The sequence below is a fragment of the Falco rusticolus genome, chromosome 4 (genome assembly GCF_015220075.1).
Source record: "Falco rusticolus isolate bFalRus1 chromosome 4, bFalRus1.pri, whole genome shotgun sequence".
NCBI lineage: Eukaryota > Metazoa > Chordata > Aves > Falconiformes > Falconidae > Falco > Falco rusticolus.
In genome coordinates, this window is record NC_051190.1 from 56,942,158 (window position 1) to 56,960,132 (window position 17,975).

At 41.9% G+C, this 17,975-nt stretch overlaps 1 protein-coding gene across 3 annotated transcripts in view; it reads left to right on the forward strand.

Annotated features, from left to right (window-relative positions):
- LOC119147250 (sodium channel protein type 5 subunit alpha-like) overlaps positions 1 to 17,624 on the forward strand; it is a 217,113-nt gene extending 199,489 nt beyond the window's left edge. For all 3 annotated transcript variants that reach the window (XM_037385963.1, XM_037385960.1, XM_037385962.1), the window contains 6 exons: positions 433 to 714; positions 7,648 to 7,701; positions 9,251 to 9,388; positions 10,709 to 10,813; positions 11,297 to 11,567; positions 13,324 to 17,624. In XM_037385963.1, the coding sequence (XP_037241860.1) occupies positions 433 to 714; positions 7,648 to 7,701; positions 9,251 to 9,388; positions 10,709 to 10,813; positions 11,297 to 11,567; positions 13,324 to 14,558 (2,085 nt within the window). In that variant the 3' untranslated portion in view covers positions 14,559 to 17,624. The remainder of the gene's footprint in view (positions 1 to 432; positions 715 to 7,647; positions 7,702 to 9,250; positions 9,389 to 10,708; positions 10,814 to 11,296; positions 11,568 to 13,323) is intronic.
- Positions 17,625 to 17,975: the final 351 nt, after the last annotated feature.

Here is a 17,975-nt window from a genome sequence, read left to right on the forward strand (position 1 = left end):
TGGAGGCCTGAGTTCAGTAAAAGATTTCAGAAATCTTATTTTTTGGTCTATTTTAAGACACTGTGATGTACCCCAGCTGTTTCCAATTAATCATATGATTATGAGAGATAGTTTGGAGTGTATTTTCCAGTAGGATCTGAGATGTCAAGATGACTTCACAGATTGGTCCTGAATTAAAAAATTTCCCTTGAAAAAACATCATCCCATGCATGGGATGCCAACAGATTAGCTCTTCAATTACAAAGTGATTGAGATATAATCATGTGTGAAGTCTTCAATGGTGGTCTGGCTCCTCAAGTAGTGTTAGTAGTTATCCACCTGTCACTATGTGAGGGTTCAGCCTAGTTGATCAAGGACGCACAACAACTTGTTAGCAAAGCATCTGGGTAAGTGATGATATTAAATCTCTTTTTCCTCTCCTGTTTCTCCAAGGTGGTGGTCAATGCTCTCGTGGGAGCCATCCCTTCCATCATGAATGTTCTGCTTGTCTGCCTCATCTTCTGGCTTATCTTTAGCATCATGGGAGTGAACCTGTTTGCTGGGAAGTTTGGGAAATGCATTAACAAGACAGAAGGAGATATGCCTTTAGACTCAAAAATTATTAACAACATGAGTGACTGCATACTGTATAACGTGTCAGGCACATTTTACTGGACAAAAGTTAAAGTTAACTTTGATAATGTTGGTGCTGGGTACCTGGCTCTGCTGCAAGTGGTAAGTGTGACCATCAGAAACTAATGGGCAAATGTTGCTTATTCCCACTGAAATCAACAGTTTAAAGGCTTGGTTAACCTCTATGCTTTTCAGAATTTTTCACCCTCACCCATCAGGGAATGCTTTTCCTCAAATGTAAATGAGTCATATTTGGTGTATTAATTTGGCCTAGGGATGTTTATGGCAGCTTCTGGGTTTAGTTTGAATTTCTGGTGCATCACTAATATAGCCCTTTGGGAGGCAATTGGACTGTTCAGGAGAATTAAAGACCAAGACACTGGAACAGGTTGCCCAGAGCAGCTGTGGATGCTCCATCCCTTGAGATGTCCAGGGCCAGGCTGGATGGGGCTTTGAACAACCTGGTCTAGTGGCAGGTGTCCCTGCCCATGGCAGAGGGGTGGGAACTAGATGATCTTTAAGGTCCCTTCCAACCCGAACCATTCTGTGATTCTATGATGCCATGATTCTGCGATTCTATGACCATTTTGTGATATTGTAATCCAGAGCAAAGTTCAGTTCCAGAAACAAAAAGTCATGGCCCAGGAAGGACTGTTCATGCAGACAGAGTGTACTAGCCCCCCTGAAAAGCCTGGAACTTCACTACGCTCTGCTGGGAAAAAATGAAGTTGCAGTGCCTTCGGTTACTCAGCTCAAGTTACTGCATAAAGCTGTAATCACAAAGGAGTCTTAATTTACAGTCCTCTGCTCACCTTCCATGGAGATGTTAGAGACACCTGTGCCTCTCATTCTGGTTCTTCACCTCATTTCCACCTGCTAAACTTCACGAGTCAGACTGAACCTAACTGTGAAACGTGGAGGTGATCAGATTGCTGTGCTCCATACAGCCTGGTGTCTCCAGAAAGGTGGCAAGAGCATATCAGAGAAGAGACTGTTGAGGTTCAAAACCGATGGCAATACTTGATCTATAAAGACAGAACATTCAGCAGCAAATGTAAAACATGGATAAATGAGTTATATGTGCTGAGATTTACTGTGTTGTGATGCAGCACAGCCCGATGGATAGAGCCACAGGAGACTCCATCTTCTTGTCCGAGCTCTGTTGCCAGACTACTGAGTGAATTTAGACAAATTGCTTTGTGTTTCAGTTCCACGTGCCCCTCATGTAAAATAGTGGTAACAATACTTATTTCCATTGTTCCTAACTTGCTCTGAAGCCTAGTGATGGCAAGGGCTGGATACGCACTAGCAATGTTTGTTGTGTTGCATTTTATGTTCATGGAATTAAACAAGTCCCTCGCTACACCCTTGGACAGGGACGTTACTTTCTTGAATTGCCTGTGACGGCATTCCTTGCTTCTGGGATAAAAACTTGCATGCTGGGAGCTCAAGTCAGCTGTCACGTATAGACATTCACCCCTTGCAGTGCAATAGGGTGCTGCCCTGGGTCCCCCCTGCCCTTCTGAGAGGGCGTGAGCCTCCCACAGCTCCCCATCGGATCTGCCAGCCCTACTCCTTCCCATCACACAGGTTTGCTTTCTCCCAGATCTTCCCCACCGCCCCCCCCCCCCCCCCCAGTCACAGATGCATGAAATAGCCCCATGAAGTAGCTTTCATTTTTGTAGAAATGCTTATCCTGATCCACTGTGTCCTGGTACACGTACACTGGAGTGTGAGATTTTCTGACCACTGTCCATCGAGCCTTTGCTTTCATACCCTCTGGAAAGCAGAAAGGTTAGAATGGGCACAACCCCTTCTGGTTCTTTCCATGACATAAAGCTGAACTTGCTGAGAGTGAAAGCTTTTATCTTTCGCATGTAATTATGATATCCAGCTCACCCATGCAGGGCAGATTAATTCACTTTGAACGTCTTTAATTAGATTTTCCGTTCTATATAGTGCTTTCTTTTTCTTTTATTTAAACATCCAACGTAGCTGAGCAAAATTTCCCCGGTTTAAAATATTGTGCTTACCTGAAGCTTCCTATCTCCTCCACGACTACATAACAGATGCCTAGTTTGGTGAAAAAATTCCATCAGAACAGTAGTTACTCCTTCATCATTTCTTTTATAAGGCACAGGCTCCAGCATTCTGGAAATCTGCAACTTTTCATAAATGGGTGTTGCTAAGGAATATCCTGAAGCACTGTCTTCTACTGTTCTGCAGCATCAGTTCCTGGGCACATGGCACTGGTGATACTGGTTGCATTCAGCAGGTGGGATTGTCTTCTGTTGGAACCAGTGGTGGCAGAAGAAGCATAACTGGTTGTAAGGTGGATCTCGGCACCTCAGCACATTTATGAAGGGACAGTTTAGTGCTGATATTTTCCAGCTGCCAATGGACTTGATGACCCTGCACGTTTCTTTCAAACCTGTGATCCTGTATTGGGTAGCAGAGAAGTAGTACAAAAGGAATGCCGTAAATGTGGAGTCTGTGCAGGACAAACTTGATTATGGTAGGAAATTAAGGAGTCCCAAAACGTTGTTCAGCTTCTACAGCAGGCGCTGACTTCTTCCAGGAGGAAAGGCAGGAGCCAGATGCCATTAGGGGATTGCTTTTAGCTTTCATCCTGCACCTGGAGCTCTTATGTCTAATGCTAATGACAGTCTTAGGCAATAAAGATGACAGGCACAGAGAAGGGGCCCAAACATCTGGATCTCCTTTGCCAGACTCCAGCCAAGGAGTGTCGGTTACAGGTGCTCCTTGCCAAATATCCTCCATATGGGGTTGTGTTTCATGAGCAAACCACCGTGGGAATTGCAGGGGATCAGTTAACAGCTCAGCTCTCCTAAAGAGACAGGCACATCCAGGCATCTTTTTTCAGGCTGAGACAGTGCGCAGCAATGATGAGATAGGCATTTTGGTTACAACCAGCCGGGGTCCAAAACAGGAGCTTTTAAGTGGGACTTGTCTTTTGACTGCTGACTTTTTCTCCTGCTGCAACATACTCTTTAAGTGACTCTGAAGTTACCTTTGAAGGCCTGAATGTGTCTGAAAATCCAAATGGAAATATGTAAAACAAATCTGCCTGCCTAGTATTCTGTCTTCACTTCTACAACATCATTTAAAGAAATTAGAAGTTACTACTATGGAAGCTTTAAGGCTTCCTACTATCCAGAGGCAAACTTTCTGACAATTGGTTGAGAACTACATGAAACTTTCCCCAAATATTCTCTGCTATTTTCCTACCCTGTTTAGGATCCATCACATTCTGACAATGCCACTTTGAATTTATGAGTCTGAGAAAACATTCACATGAGGTGGTCAGTCAAGTTTCAAGCTTCTCCAACTAACAGGTTGTCTCAGAACAGATTACTAAAATAGGAGGTAGCCTCTGCTCACTCTACAAGCAAGAGAAATACCTCATTCACAGGGAAGAAAAGATCATTATTATAATGACTTTTTAATTTGCAAGAAGGATGATTCACTCTTCAGGGGATTGAACACCCTTAACACCCTAATCTGTTAGGAAAAAAATATTGCTACAACCTAGTGCTTCAGTAATGTTTTTTCTATATACCCAGAATTGCTTTGCAGATCACAGCACCTATGTTTTATAAATCTGTATTTGAGCTGAACAAAGAAATAGCCTAAATTTCCGGTAGGAATCTTGCGTTTCCCTTGTGGAATCCTTCCTTTCATGTTATGATCACCTCCAAATATTTTTTTGCAATGTATCTTGAAATTTTGGGAATCTATTGAAGAACACCAAGAAGACAAGTTGTCTCTCCCATACCATCTGGCTTGCTTGGAAAAGTTCTCCTTAGACAGGAATAGACTTACGTCTAATACGTCCTACAGTTCTTTCTCACTCTGGGATGCCAGAGAAGGGATGGGAAGATGACAGAAGCACTCCTAGACCAGTACAGCAATCAGGAGCCACAGAGTTAAATCAGCCTCTCATCCCAGGTTTGAAGTCATGACTGAGCTCATAAATCAGCTACAAAACTGTCATGAGACAGCAGTGTGTGTCTAAAATGAGAGTTACACAATCTCTTGCACTTCTGTAAACTGCAATGCCAGATTCTACTCTCACTGTGGATGAAAAATGTGCAAAAAGTCTGTGCTTCTGAACACACCATAAATTGGTGCACCAGGGTAGATTTCTCCATATGTCCAAAGATCAAAGATCCTGTGTCCAATTCCATGAGGAAGTACTGGTGGAAATTCAAAGGGAGCAGAGGCAGTGCCCTTGGAGCCCACACAGCCCAGCGCAGTGCAGACCTCTGGGGTGCCCTGGTGGGTCCAATGCTCAGTGGTGCCCTCCCCACCAAATCTTAACACAAAGTAGATATAAAACAAATGTTCCGTATAAAATTGCTGCTATGTTAAAATTGAACAAACTGAAAAATATGACAGAAAAGCCAGCAGACAGTGGAGTTAGCATAGCCAACTTACAGACATGTAGTTTGGCTGTACTGCTGGTGCCTGGTTTAGTTTTCAGAAGTTTCTCTCACCAACAGTAGTGCTTAAAGAAGTATTTTGGAAATGCAAAGACCAGGATTTCTACTGTCAAAAGCAGCCATTTTTATTGCGCTAATGCAATCCTCTTCTTGAAAAAAACAAACCAAACAAACAAAACCCAAAAAACCCACAACCAAACAAAAAAAACCAAAACAAAAAAAAAAAACCTACAACCCCCCCCCCCCCCCAAACCCCAAGTAAACTCACAGATATAAAGGCTTGTTGTGTTTTAAGGCTCCAGCTAGTGCCATCCCACCTATCCTCCTCCCCACTAATTTACTGCATTGCAGCTATAACCACCAGTCAAATAACAAAACATAATCCCATCCCAAGATGAGTTTATCAGTAGATAATCTCATCACATGACAGTTTCAGTGGAAAGTGGTGTTTCTTTGGATAGCTTCCAGGCAGGATAATATCACAAACACTCCCATGAAGATTTTGTCACTTCCTTATCCACACTGTAAGTGGTTACTAATTCCAGATAAATAATTTCTTTTCCAGTGTTATATTTCTTTCATTCTCAGTATCTTTTACCCTCTGCAGATGAAGTGTCTAGGGAAGCTTTCCAGAAGCCCCATGGATTTTTAGTTCTCTTACTTCTGGACAACTGGGAAAAACAGAAAATCACAGTACTTCATTCTCTTAATATTTATTTTTGTCAGATCACTTCATCATCCATTACCACTATAAACCACTGTGCCTGGCAGTAGAGTCTCTTGCGTCTGTGGTACACATTGAAGGGTAAAACAGCTACTCAAGAGAAAAGATTTCTTCCCAAGTGGGAGAAAAGTACAGGCTAAGATCATATAGTTTTGTGCCACAGAGAGGATTTCTTGTTTCATCCCACCCTCCCTTCCTGAACGGCACTTGGAGCTGGAAGCTGCAAGTGACTGTAAATGACACCAGAAAGTTTTTCATCAGATTAGAAAGAGAACAGCAAAAAAGTAAAATATTAGAACAGTTAAGGAGGATCAGCATGACAACTTCAAATAATTATTTGTTTCTATAAAACTGCTGATCATTCCTGTAAACACTTTACATCTAAAGTGGCTTTTAAAACACTGTACCATGGAATAGATTTTCCAAAGTGTTCTGATTTGGGTGTTGGGGGGGTGTAATCTCTTTCAACCAGTAGACAAAAATGAATGCAACCTTTCAAACATTATTTTATTTATAGTTGAATGAGAAATACGGTTGACCTCTTGTACAGCATTTTGCTTTAGTTCAGTAGCCTTCAGAGGGAAATGGGAAGGCAGCGTTACCTTCAGGATTTAGTGTAATAGTGGAGAGTGGATAATGGAGCATTTCTAAAACCACTGGATGTACCTAGCTGAACACGAATGCCTGGGCTTCTCCTGGGAACCACTGGCCAAATTCATATTAGCATTATCTGGAATTGCGTGCCTACGTACCAGGAGAAAATTCAACCTAAGTGTCAGTAGGATGCAAAAAAATATTGGGTGTGGGTCTTTCATGGATGCTAGTGTAAATCTGATTACATGAATAAATCCAAAAATGCCTGATTATCTGCTCACACTGGTTTTAAATCCAGGCTAAATCTAAATGGGTCAGAAGTCAAATGAGAAACAACCCCAGAGAACGAATATAAAGGCAACGTGGCTTAGGCCAGGGTCAGACCCAATGCCAGGTGTGTTTGGCATCAGGCTGCACCTGACGAGATGCACATAGTGAGAGCAGAAAGTCATGATTTTGCTACAGAATAGTAAAAAATCACTTCTGTGTATTTCTCCTAGGAGTGTTGCCACTACCCTTCCTGCATTGCAGGTTCCAGTCAGAGACACTGACTTCTGTAGAATCCCTCCTTGTTTAAATAATTAAAAAAAATAAAAAAAATAAAAAACCTTGATGTAAAAAAAAAATCAGATCTGAACAGTAAAGCAGATTGTTTCCAGGTCCGGGCTCACAGCAGGTGCTGATTGCCTTTGCTCCCTTCCAGTCAGCTGTGATTTATGCAGCTCCCTGGGCTTTAACTTTGCCTTGATTTACCCTGTTTTAAAAGAGGGCAGAATCCAACCTTCAGTGGGATCCTACAGTGCAGTTGCTGCCTGTCAGCCTGGACAAGCACTATGGATGGGATGCGTGTCATCTGGTCCGAGACTTGTGCAGGAGAGCACTCCGAGTTGTCCTGTGTAGTCTTATTTCTTCATTACTTGAAATTCTTAAGGTCAAAACTTCCAAAGATTTAATGGCCATCTTTTTTCTCCTTTTCAAAATCTCTTTCAAAAACCTCTAGTTTACCCCTACAAGGCAAGAAAATCAGAAAACATGAATAAGAGAATCTAGGAGAAAGCCATTTTGGAATGATTTTAAACACCTAGATGATCATAAACTCAGGGATACATACTGCTTTAAAAGAGAGGCAATTCCTTAACTGTGAAGAACATGCTCAACGTTGCATTTTTAAAACTCATCACAGAAATGATATAATCATTTAAATATACACTTATTTAATATGCTTAATTATGCATTTCGGTTTTTTTCTTTCAGGCCACATTTAAAGGTTGGATGGATATTATGTATGCAGCAGTGGATTCACGAGAGGTAAGTCACTACAAGGAAACTAATCATTTCCTTCCCCGTTGACCTTTGCAGCATTTGTGGTGTCTGACAACAAAAAAAATACATGCAGGTTACAAGTCCCTGTCTTTCTCTGGTTAAGAAAGTTGCAGACCTTGATTTTTTGCAGCTGCTACTAAGGCATCACAACGCTCAGCTTAAAACAAATGTAGCCCTCAGTTCTTGCACAACTGATTTATCTATTCATACTGCAAAACTCCCAACACAGAGAGGTACCTCCAAGGTGAGACTGTCTCCCAAACCCCTAAATTTTCCCCTCTGTTCCTTCCAGTCTCCCTGTTGACTGCCGTATTTTCTAAGGTTCTAACTTTTGATGATAGAACCTGTTTAAAAGTGGTGGGTTTAGATTACATTCCCCTTGTAACCCAAATACTCAGCCCTCCCTATGTCTTCACCATGAGTAAGTTTGTTCCCTGCAACCGGCAGCTCCACTCAAGGAGGGTGGGGGAGCTCCTGGCAGGGAAAGGGGCTGAGCTGGCTTGAGATGTGCTGGAGATCTGGGTGCTGGTGACCGCCCAGGTCTCACCTGCCTCCTGTGCAGCTTTCTGGTTTCCTAAAGACAAAAAAAAAGGCATTTCCCTTGCTACTGCTGCATCACACGTGGTTTGTTTATTTTTTTATCAAAGGATCTGTTGTCTCCTTTCCCCCTTTTAGTAATATTAAAGGAAAAAGATCACACTTACTCTTAATTTTTGAGGTAGCTATCTGGTACTGCTGATTTGACAGGCTGAACTGAGTAACAGGGAGTCAAGCCCTAAATAGAGGACTAGGGGGTAGAAAAACCTCATGGTATCATAGGGGCAGGGAAGCACCTTTGCATAACATAGCTCATGATGTTGATTTATGCTTGTAGTACATGTACACATGTGTGTATCCTCCCTGCTGCTGAATGAAACTCATGGGTTACACGTGAGAAAATACAGCGTTTAGGGAAATGTGAGCTTCTGGCAGTTTGGTTAGATACCTGGAGCTGCTGGGGCAAATCTCAGCATTTTTGCCAAATGTGGTTCATGTGATTTGAGATTACTGGACTGCATTGCTCAGTTCTTCAGCAAGAGATCTTATTCATTTCCACCCTCCATAAAAGAAAAATCGTACTTCTAAATGCAGTGTTTTTCAGTAGCTTTTAGCTATACTGTGATCATACTTCTGTTTTTGTAAGTACCATTGGCTCATATGAGATTAGGGGTAATCAGAAAATTGATTCTTTTCCCCTTCTGGGATCAGACTGAGAACATTTTAATGGATTTATTCTGAAGTTGCACTTTCTGGAGCAGTGTGATGGCTGTGACAGTGTTGTGAAATGCAGCCGAATTGACCGTGGCATTGCAGATGCCAGTAGTAAACTTCAGAGACCGAGGAGCACTGACTCTGCTAGTGGGAGTTATGCTATTTTTTCTGTTTCATAATCTTTAGTGCCAATGAGCAGTTTTCTTTGAACTGCATGAGTATTTTGATGTGTGCAGAGATGCCGTCATTTTCACATTTTCCCTTTTCCCTTTTCCCTTTGCAGTGTGAGGAGCAGCCTGAATGGGAATGTAATTTATACATGTACCTGTACTTCGTGATTTTCATCATCTTCGGGTCTTTCTTCACATTGAACCTTTTCATTGGTGTCATCATTGACAATTTCAACCAACAAAAGAAGAAGATAAGTAGTGCACATGCTACACATCCACTTGGGATTGCTGCAGAGACCGGGGCAAGGCACAGATTTCCAAGCAGTGGCTTTACCACCTTAGTCTCGAGATTAGCATTGACAGAAGAGGCACAGAAACCACCTTGCAGGACTTTTCCAGAAGCACAGTTGTAGCAGCCCCTGATGCCCCCATAGGATGAGCATCCTGAAAATACAGGCTGGGGGATTGCATTCCCCACAGAAATCAGGGAAGCAGCTCCATGCAGACGGGATCCCTGGTAGAGACTGCCACAGGGGCACAGAGCACCCTGGTGTCCCCCGACACAAACACCGCTGTCCCTCAGAGCAGCCCAGCGTGTTCCCCTCAGTCCATCGCCTGCCTGCCCCAGGGTGCAGCCAGGGTCAGGGAGGAGCAGCCTGGCTTGAGAGCTCTGTTTCTCACTGCTTTGTAGGCTTTAAACAATGGGCTGAGGTTCTTGTGTTTTCCTTTCTCACCTTCCTCAAGTGCAGGCAGAATCTGAGTCTTACTCCTCCTTGGCTGACTGCACTGCTCTGTGCCTCATGCCCATTGCCTCCACGCTGTAGGCAGCTCCTAGTGCTGCATCCCATAATGCCCCTATTAACTTCAGTAGGCAACTCAGCCCCACGCAGCCGCTCATCACTCCTGCCATGTCAGGATGGGGGAGAGAGTGAGAAAAGTAGAAGTGAGACAGCTCCTGTATTGGGATAAAGACAGTTTAACAGCTAAAGCAAAAACCACATGTGCGAGCAAAGCAGAACAAGGAATTCATTCATCACTTCCCACGGCAAGCAGGTGCTCAGCCACCCCCAGGACAGCCGGGCTCCAGCACCAGTAACGGGGACTGGGGAAGACAAATGCCATCACTCCAAACATCCCCTCTCTTCCTTCTTCTTCCCCAGCATTATGTGCTGAGCATGACGTAGTATGGTATGGAATGTCCCCTTGGTCAGTGGGGGGCAGCTGTCCCACCCGTGTCCCCTCCCAGCTCCTTGTGCCCCCCAGCCAGCGCTGGTGGGGTGGGGTGAGGAGCAGAAAAGCCCTCGGCTCTATGTGAGGCTGCTGGGCAATAACAAAAACATCTCTCTGTTATCAACGCTGTTTTCAGCACAAATCCAAAACATAACCCCATACCAGCTACTACAAAGAAAATTAACTCCATCCCAGGCAAGGAAGGATACCTTCTTAGATATTTTGGTGAAAGCTACATGAAAAGGGAAAGAAGAAAATAGAAGAGAATGCATCCCTGAACTTTGGATGAGGGCGGTGGAGCTCTTTTCATCAAAAATAATGTCTTTGTTCTCACCCTATACTTAGGTGGCCAAGACATCTTTATGACAGAAGAACAGAAAAAGTATTATAATGCAATGAAAAAGCTGGGATCTAAGAAACCTCAAAAGCCAATCCCAAGGCCACTGGTAAGAATGGCATAATTCGGTTCAACTTTGTGTAATAGCTGAATATGTATTTAATAGATTAAATGCAATTCAACTTCCCAGTGTAGGAGCGGTGATCACTGCCAGATGAAAGCCACTTAGTATTTACATGTTTAGATTTTGGACAGTATTTGCAAGTCCAGTCTCCTGTGCCACAAAATTCCCACTGTTCTGAAATATTGACTGGAATTGCAATTTCCATATGCCCATGGCCGCATGCCTGCATTGAATCAATTCATGGCACCAGTCCAGGGTGTTTCTTCAGTAGTTTCAAGATGCATTAGGAGTAAATGGGTTTGAAAACCCTATCATACAACCATTGGTCATCATCTTTAAGCTTATGAAGTTCCGATCAGAAGTAGTATATTGTCTATTTTCCTCTGCTTTCTGATCAATCAGGAGACAATGATGTCATCATTTTGACATGGTTCAAATTCCCTAACTAAACATTTTCCTCCCCTCCAGAACAAATATCAAGGTTTTATTTTTGATGTTGTCTCAAAACAAGCCTTTGATGTCTCCATCATGATCCTCATCTGCCTTAACATGGTTACCATGATGGTGGAAACGGATGACCAAAGTCAAGAAAAAGTGAACATCCTCCATAAAATTAACATGCTTTTTGTTGCCATCTTCACTGGGGAGTGCATCATCAAAATGCTGGCACTGCGACACTACTACTTCACCAACGGCTGGAACATATTTGACTTTGTTGTCGTGATTCTGTCTATCGTAGGTAGGTAAACCTGCATTTTCACCCAAACTCCAAAGTTTAAAAGTCAGACATAAAATTAATTAAACAAAGTTAAAGGCTCTGTGCAATAATATACACTTTCAGTTCAGAGAATTGGATCTTAAGCATATTTTTTTAGTATGCAATTACTGCCTAACAATAACTTGTGTAATCAGCAAAATTATGAGATTTATTGTAACACAGTTTGGTTTCAACGTACGCTTAATGGTTCATAGTGATAAAACATCATTCAGAACTGGCACCGTACACTTAACCCTGGTTCTGCATAACAGCCAAAGACAGAGAAGTAAAAAAGCCACATGAAAAGGACACGTGCATTGTTGTTGTTGTGCTATTTACTTTCTATTAAAACAGTATGAAATAGTCCTTCAGGGCAGGTTTGGGCAGGTGCCGTGAGTCTGTCTGTTCTCAGCCCTGTTGTTACTAGAGCTCCACACCCCCATATGTCCAAGGGAAGAAACAGAAAGACACCATTTTATTGTTAATTTGTGTCTTTTGCTGCTCTGCAGCCCCAACCAGAGATTGTAAGTTAGGTGTTACTCTGTACAGGTCAAATGTGAATTTGAAATCCTGCCAAAAGAGCTTTCATTTACTTTGGAAATAAAGTAGTAACTGGAAGATGATCAACTGATCCAGAGAGCAGAAGGAACTCAGAAATTCAGCTCTTCAAAAAAAGTTTCCATTTTGAAGGAGGGAATAGGTGAATGAAAAGGTGTCATGTTAAGAACACAGAGCCATCTTCTCACTGACTGATGCTCCTGTTGCTCTGAACCCTGTCTGGTGGACCAGAGAACCTGCAAGATCCCAGTGCAGGAGATCTCTGGTGCCCACAGAGCAGCCTGTGCTTTGGGGACTTTGGACCGCCTGGATTTCACAGATTTGGGTCACCCATGGAACATCACTGCCATGCAGCTGCCATGAGAACCTTGGTGCTGGGTGCTCTGGATATGCCCACTACAGCCAGTTAACCAGACCTGTCACATTGGCCATTGTGCTGCCGCGTGATCAGCCAGGTTGTTTGGTGTCAGAGGACTTGGGCCATGCCAGTGAGACCTGTCCCAGGCTGGGCTGGGAGATGTGAGCTCAGCGCAGCTCAGTGCAGCCAGGGATTGCTGTCATTAAACAATCCACCAAGCTGCTCTGTTTCTGCAGGAAGAGTTCAGCTACAGGGATGCAAGCTCTTTTCCTTGCAAGTACAATCTTAGCCCTTAATTCCCTCCCAGCCCATCAGGCAAATGGGAAAAATTAATAAGCAACCAATCAACCAAGCAGCTTTCCAGTAGAAACCTGCGCTTTTGTGGTGCTGGCTCAGAAAAACGAGCCCAGCACAACAGCTCTTCAGTGCTGACTTGCTAACACTTCACAGACAGAAATACTGTCATATCAGAAAAATTCTGACCAGCCGCACTCAAGATAAATCGCTCAGGTGGGTCATGGCTGAAAGCTGCAGATATCTGTGTCCTGTCTGAGTTGATCCTGGTTTCTCATTCCCAGTAGACAAGCTTTCCCTTAATAAAACTGTCACTACCACTGACATCTTTGCTCACAGCCTCAAGAAAGTTTGCATAGATTAAATAGGCATGAAAACACTAATGACAATGCCATTCCCTTTATCATGGTTCTTCCAGTCCAGAGAATTTTTCATTGATTTTGTCCATAATCCTACTGATTGCTTTAAAGAGGAGCCTGGCATTATTTCCCATGTACTAACTCACTGCGTGTCTCTTTTCTTTCCAAGGCACCGTACTTTCTGACATCATCCAGAAATATTTCTTCTCTCCCACACTCTTCAGAGTCATTCGCTTGGCTCGGATTGGCCGGATCCTAAGACTCATCCGGGGAGCCAAAGGAATTCGAACTCTCCTGTTTGCCTTAATGATGTCCCTACCTGCTCTGTTCAACATTGGCCTCTTGCTTTTTCTGGTCATGTTCATTTATGCCATTTTTGGCATGGCTAACTTTGCCTATGTGAAGAAGGAGCATGGGATTGATGACATGTTCAACTTCCAAACCTTTGCTAACAGCATGCTCTGTCTCTTCCAAATCACCACGTCAGCTGGCTGGGATGGTCTTCTCAACCCTATTTTAAACACCGGACCACCATATTGTGACCCAAACCTTCCAAATGCAAATGGTTCAAAGGGAGACTGCGGAAGCCCTGCCGTAGGGATTTTATTCTTTGTTACTTATATCATTATATCATTTCTCATTGTTGTAAACATGTATATAGCCATTATTTTAGAGAACTTCAGTGTAGCCACTGAGGAAAGTACAGAGCCTCTAAGTGAGGATGATTTTGATATGTTCTATGAAATCTGGGAGAAGTTTGACCCTGAAGCCACTCAGTTTATTGAGTATTCTGCACTTTCAGACTTTGCAGACGCGCTGTCAGAACCTTTGCGCATAGCGAAACCAAACAAAATCAAACTCATAGCAATGGACCTGCCCATGGTCAGTGGAGACAGGATCCACTGCTTGGATATTTTGTTTGCTTTTACCAAAAGGGTGCTAGGAGAATCCGGAGAGATGGATGCCCTTAAGATACAGATGGAAGAGAAGTTCATGGCAGCGAATCCGTCTAAGATCTCTTACGAACCGATTACAACAACTCTCAGGCGGAAACAAGAAGAGGTCTCTGCTATCGTCATCCAGCGAGCCTACAGGAGACATTTGTTTCGGCGCTCCATGAAGCAGGCATCTTACTTGTATCGGCACAGAACTTTTGACGGCAGCATCCTCGAGGACGATGCACCCGAGAAGGAGGGTCTTATTGCGTTCATGATGAACGAAAACTATGGCAGGCCAATAGACAAATCAGAAACTCTGTCCTCCACATCTTTCCCTCCATCCTACGACAGCGTCACCAGAGGTACGAGTGATAATCTCCAGCTGAAGATGACGGACTCGAGCAAAAGCGATGAGGCTATAGATTGTCTCTTCTCACCAGACAAGGATAAAGAATCAATTGTTTAAATGTTTGCTTAGAATGCTTTAAAATATTGTTTACAGAATGTAATGCTGTAACTACACAATGATTGAAGCAGCCTTCTTATTAAAAATTAGTTGCAAAAGAAACAGTGGAGTTTTTACCCTTAACTACAGGAGTCTAATAAGTCATATAACCTTTGACCCTGCTCTTTTTGACTTGGCTCAATATTTATATTTATATATGCACAGGAAGGATCTTTGCAGGGTCATAGCTGTTATATCAATGGTGTGAATAAGAATATGCTAGACTGTAAAACAGTAAACACAGTGTATATCTATCCACAGATAAAGCCTGGCTGTATACATTCATTTAAGGTCTTACTCATATTAGTGTGTTTACTTATGGCGATGTATGACCTTGCATTCTAAAAAGAAAAAAAAAATCACAGCTGCTGTAGCGAAATGTAACACTTACTGTATATGTTGTGAATGGTCTTTCATAAATTTATTATATTTGATATTTTTTTACTTAAAAAAAAAAAGTCTCTTTTTCCATGGAGATTAATGATCCTTACACTCTTCATGATGAACTCTGAGTCAAGGTAATAGGAACTTGCGGGATCCCCATCGCTTGAAGAGGAAAGTTGTTGCAAAGTAAACTATCAAATTAGCAGCATTTTAACTGTCTATTACACTAAGCCCTCCCTCTTGGGACTTGCAACTGCTCATCAGCAGAAAAACAAAAACCTAGAGAAGGAAATAATGTCAAAATCATGAGAGAAATGGCTTGTTCTATCCTTCAGGAAACTAGACAGTAATGGATTCTGTTTGTAAAACTGTTAATAAAAGCACTCATTTTTTAGTATGTTTCAAGAATCTGCTTTGAATACCACAATCAAACTCGCCATAGAAGTAGCGCATCACGTTTGTGTGTAGTGCTCCAAAGCAAAGTTTCTGTTAAGGTAGTGGGATAGGTGATGTTTTCCCCAGGAACACTGAGCTAAGCAGCCTTATTGGAAACTCTGTGCATCAGTATTACTCCAAAAATACTACTACTACTACTACTACTAATACTAATAATAACAATAATAATAATAATAATAACAACAACACCAATTGGACTATGCAGAAGGGCTGCGACAGTCTGCTCAGGAAGGTGGGAGGAGAATTTCCTCTGGATCTGTATATAAATTTTGAGGTTTTGAATCCTTTCTACTCAATGTCCATCTTTCATTATCTCAGATGGTACAATTAGATTACCGGGGAAGGACAAGAAGTACAGGAACCGATAAAAAGAATCTACTAGAAAATAGATATATCCTCATTCCTGTAGGCAAAGTAATATTTATGGTTGATGTGTCCATCAGCTTCAGGCCAAAGAAATGACAACAGGGTGAAAGGTAGATGTGTGGCTGTAGAAAAGTATTAGAGGTTTTATGTCCTAACATAGACTCATATTTATTATTAAACTTTCAGCCTCCATAGAATGTGAGAAAGTATTTATGGAATATAGAGACAAGTCCATCATTACAGACTTTCTTTTTCACCTTCAGACTGATTGTACTTGGGTTTGGTTGGACTTCATGGAAAATCTTGAGATTTCTGTAATGAGCCATTGCACTTTAAGGAAGAGTAATTGTGCTTTTCACCTTGGAGAAGCAAAGATATCAAGAATGTATTTAAGGTGTATTGTCATTGACATTTAGTTGCATCCCAGGTTGTAAAGGAGTCAAAATCCACACGGAGTTGGCAACAAGAATTAAAGCGACATGTTACAGTCAAGTTTATCTATGGCCATTGTTATCTGTCCCCTAACGAAGTCAGAATATGTAAACACAACATGTCAAAAGGATGCCGATGTATCTGTGTAAATATGGGCTAATATATTCTCTCCATTCATTGAGAGGTGTCTCAGGCATTCACTTGAGAGTGGTCTATCGGATAATTCAGAGGATTTGCCATCAGGATTCCTGGGGTCTATTCCTGATTCTTACTACATGATTTTTAGGCAAATAATTTAACCTATCTGTGCCTCAGTTTACCCATCTGTAAAATGGGGGTAATAATACTTACCTACCTCACAGGGGTGTTGTAAGACTTTCTGGTTGCAAAGTGCTATAAGGGAACGAACCGTACTATATAAGTATTATTATAATCATGCTCTCTTGCCCTTTTAACCCCATGTCTATGGTGTACAACATAGGGCTGTTCCTCTGGGCATTTTGTTGCCTTTAAATCTTGTATGTAATTAGATTCTAACTTAAGGGAACTACTCTTTGTTCCTTACAGTGAAAACACTCTTTATTCTTTCCTCCCTCCCCACCCCTAACCCCTCTCAACAAACAAAATTACTCAAGGCTTCTCAAATTAGAGAAACTTTATACAGATTCCCTGTGTATTTACGCTGTAATGTTATTCTGACTGTACATATCACCCAGAAAGAGTATGTGATTTTTATATTTATATGCATATATATATATACACACACATACGTATATCTATACATATATATGTATCTTGTGAGTTTATAGAGTGGCTGACACTCAGAGGACACGACTTACTGATTCAAATGTTTTCTTCTCAATGGGATTTATTGATCATTAGCAACAAGCTGCTGCCTATAATGAAACTGTTTAATTAGAAAATAGTACATTCATTACTTGCTGAACGAGCATTTATTGGCTGACAACTGGTAAAATTATTTTCCTTTCAAAGCTTTAGAATAAAAAAAGAGGGGGAAATACTAAGAAAAAGGAGCATTTCTTATGTGATTTTTTCACATACAATATGAACTGTTCAAAACCCAAGGAAAAAGCCAGCCAGCACTCAGCAGTGCAGTGTTGGTGATGCTGTTTTAAAATATTTTGATTATTTTCAACTTATATTAGAAAATATTCAACAAGAGTCAGGCCCAGTAACGGTCGGGATGTAATGGGACAATTAGCTGGTCACTGATAATATCAGAGAAGAGCTTTTCCTCTGGTCATTTCACCCTTGCATCGAACATTTCATCGTCATTGCTGTGACACCCTACAGTACTGATGCAATTACAAACAATTCTGGTTTCTACCCAAAACCTGTAAAAAAAAAAAAATCATAATGCAAAAAAAACCCACCAAACTGAAAGAGGGTCTTAACTATAGATGTTTACAGTGCAACTTTCTAAAACTGAATTGTAAATTACTTTCAAGACCTTTGTAACTGGAAGGTTGGGTTTCAATTGGGTTTTCTGTTGTTTTGTGGCACATTTCTTTAGAACTGAAGAGGGAACGGTGTCTTTGTATAGTATGCAGGGCTCCCTTCGAAAACGTCTGATAACCTCAGCTGCAGATCTTTATTACTGGAGATGCTGATCTGAATCTAGCAATGACACAACCTCCCAGTGCAGTGATTTAAAGACACTAACTCAGTAGTTGGCCCACACTGTCTATAAGCATGGTGAGTGCTACCATTTTTTTCTGT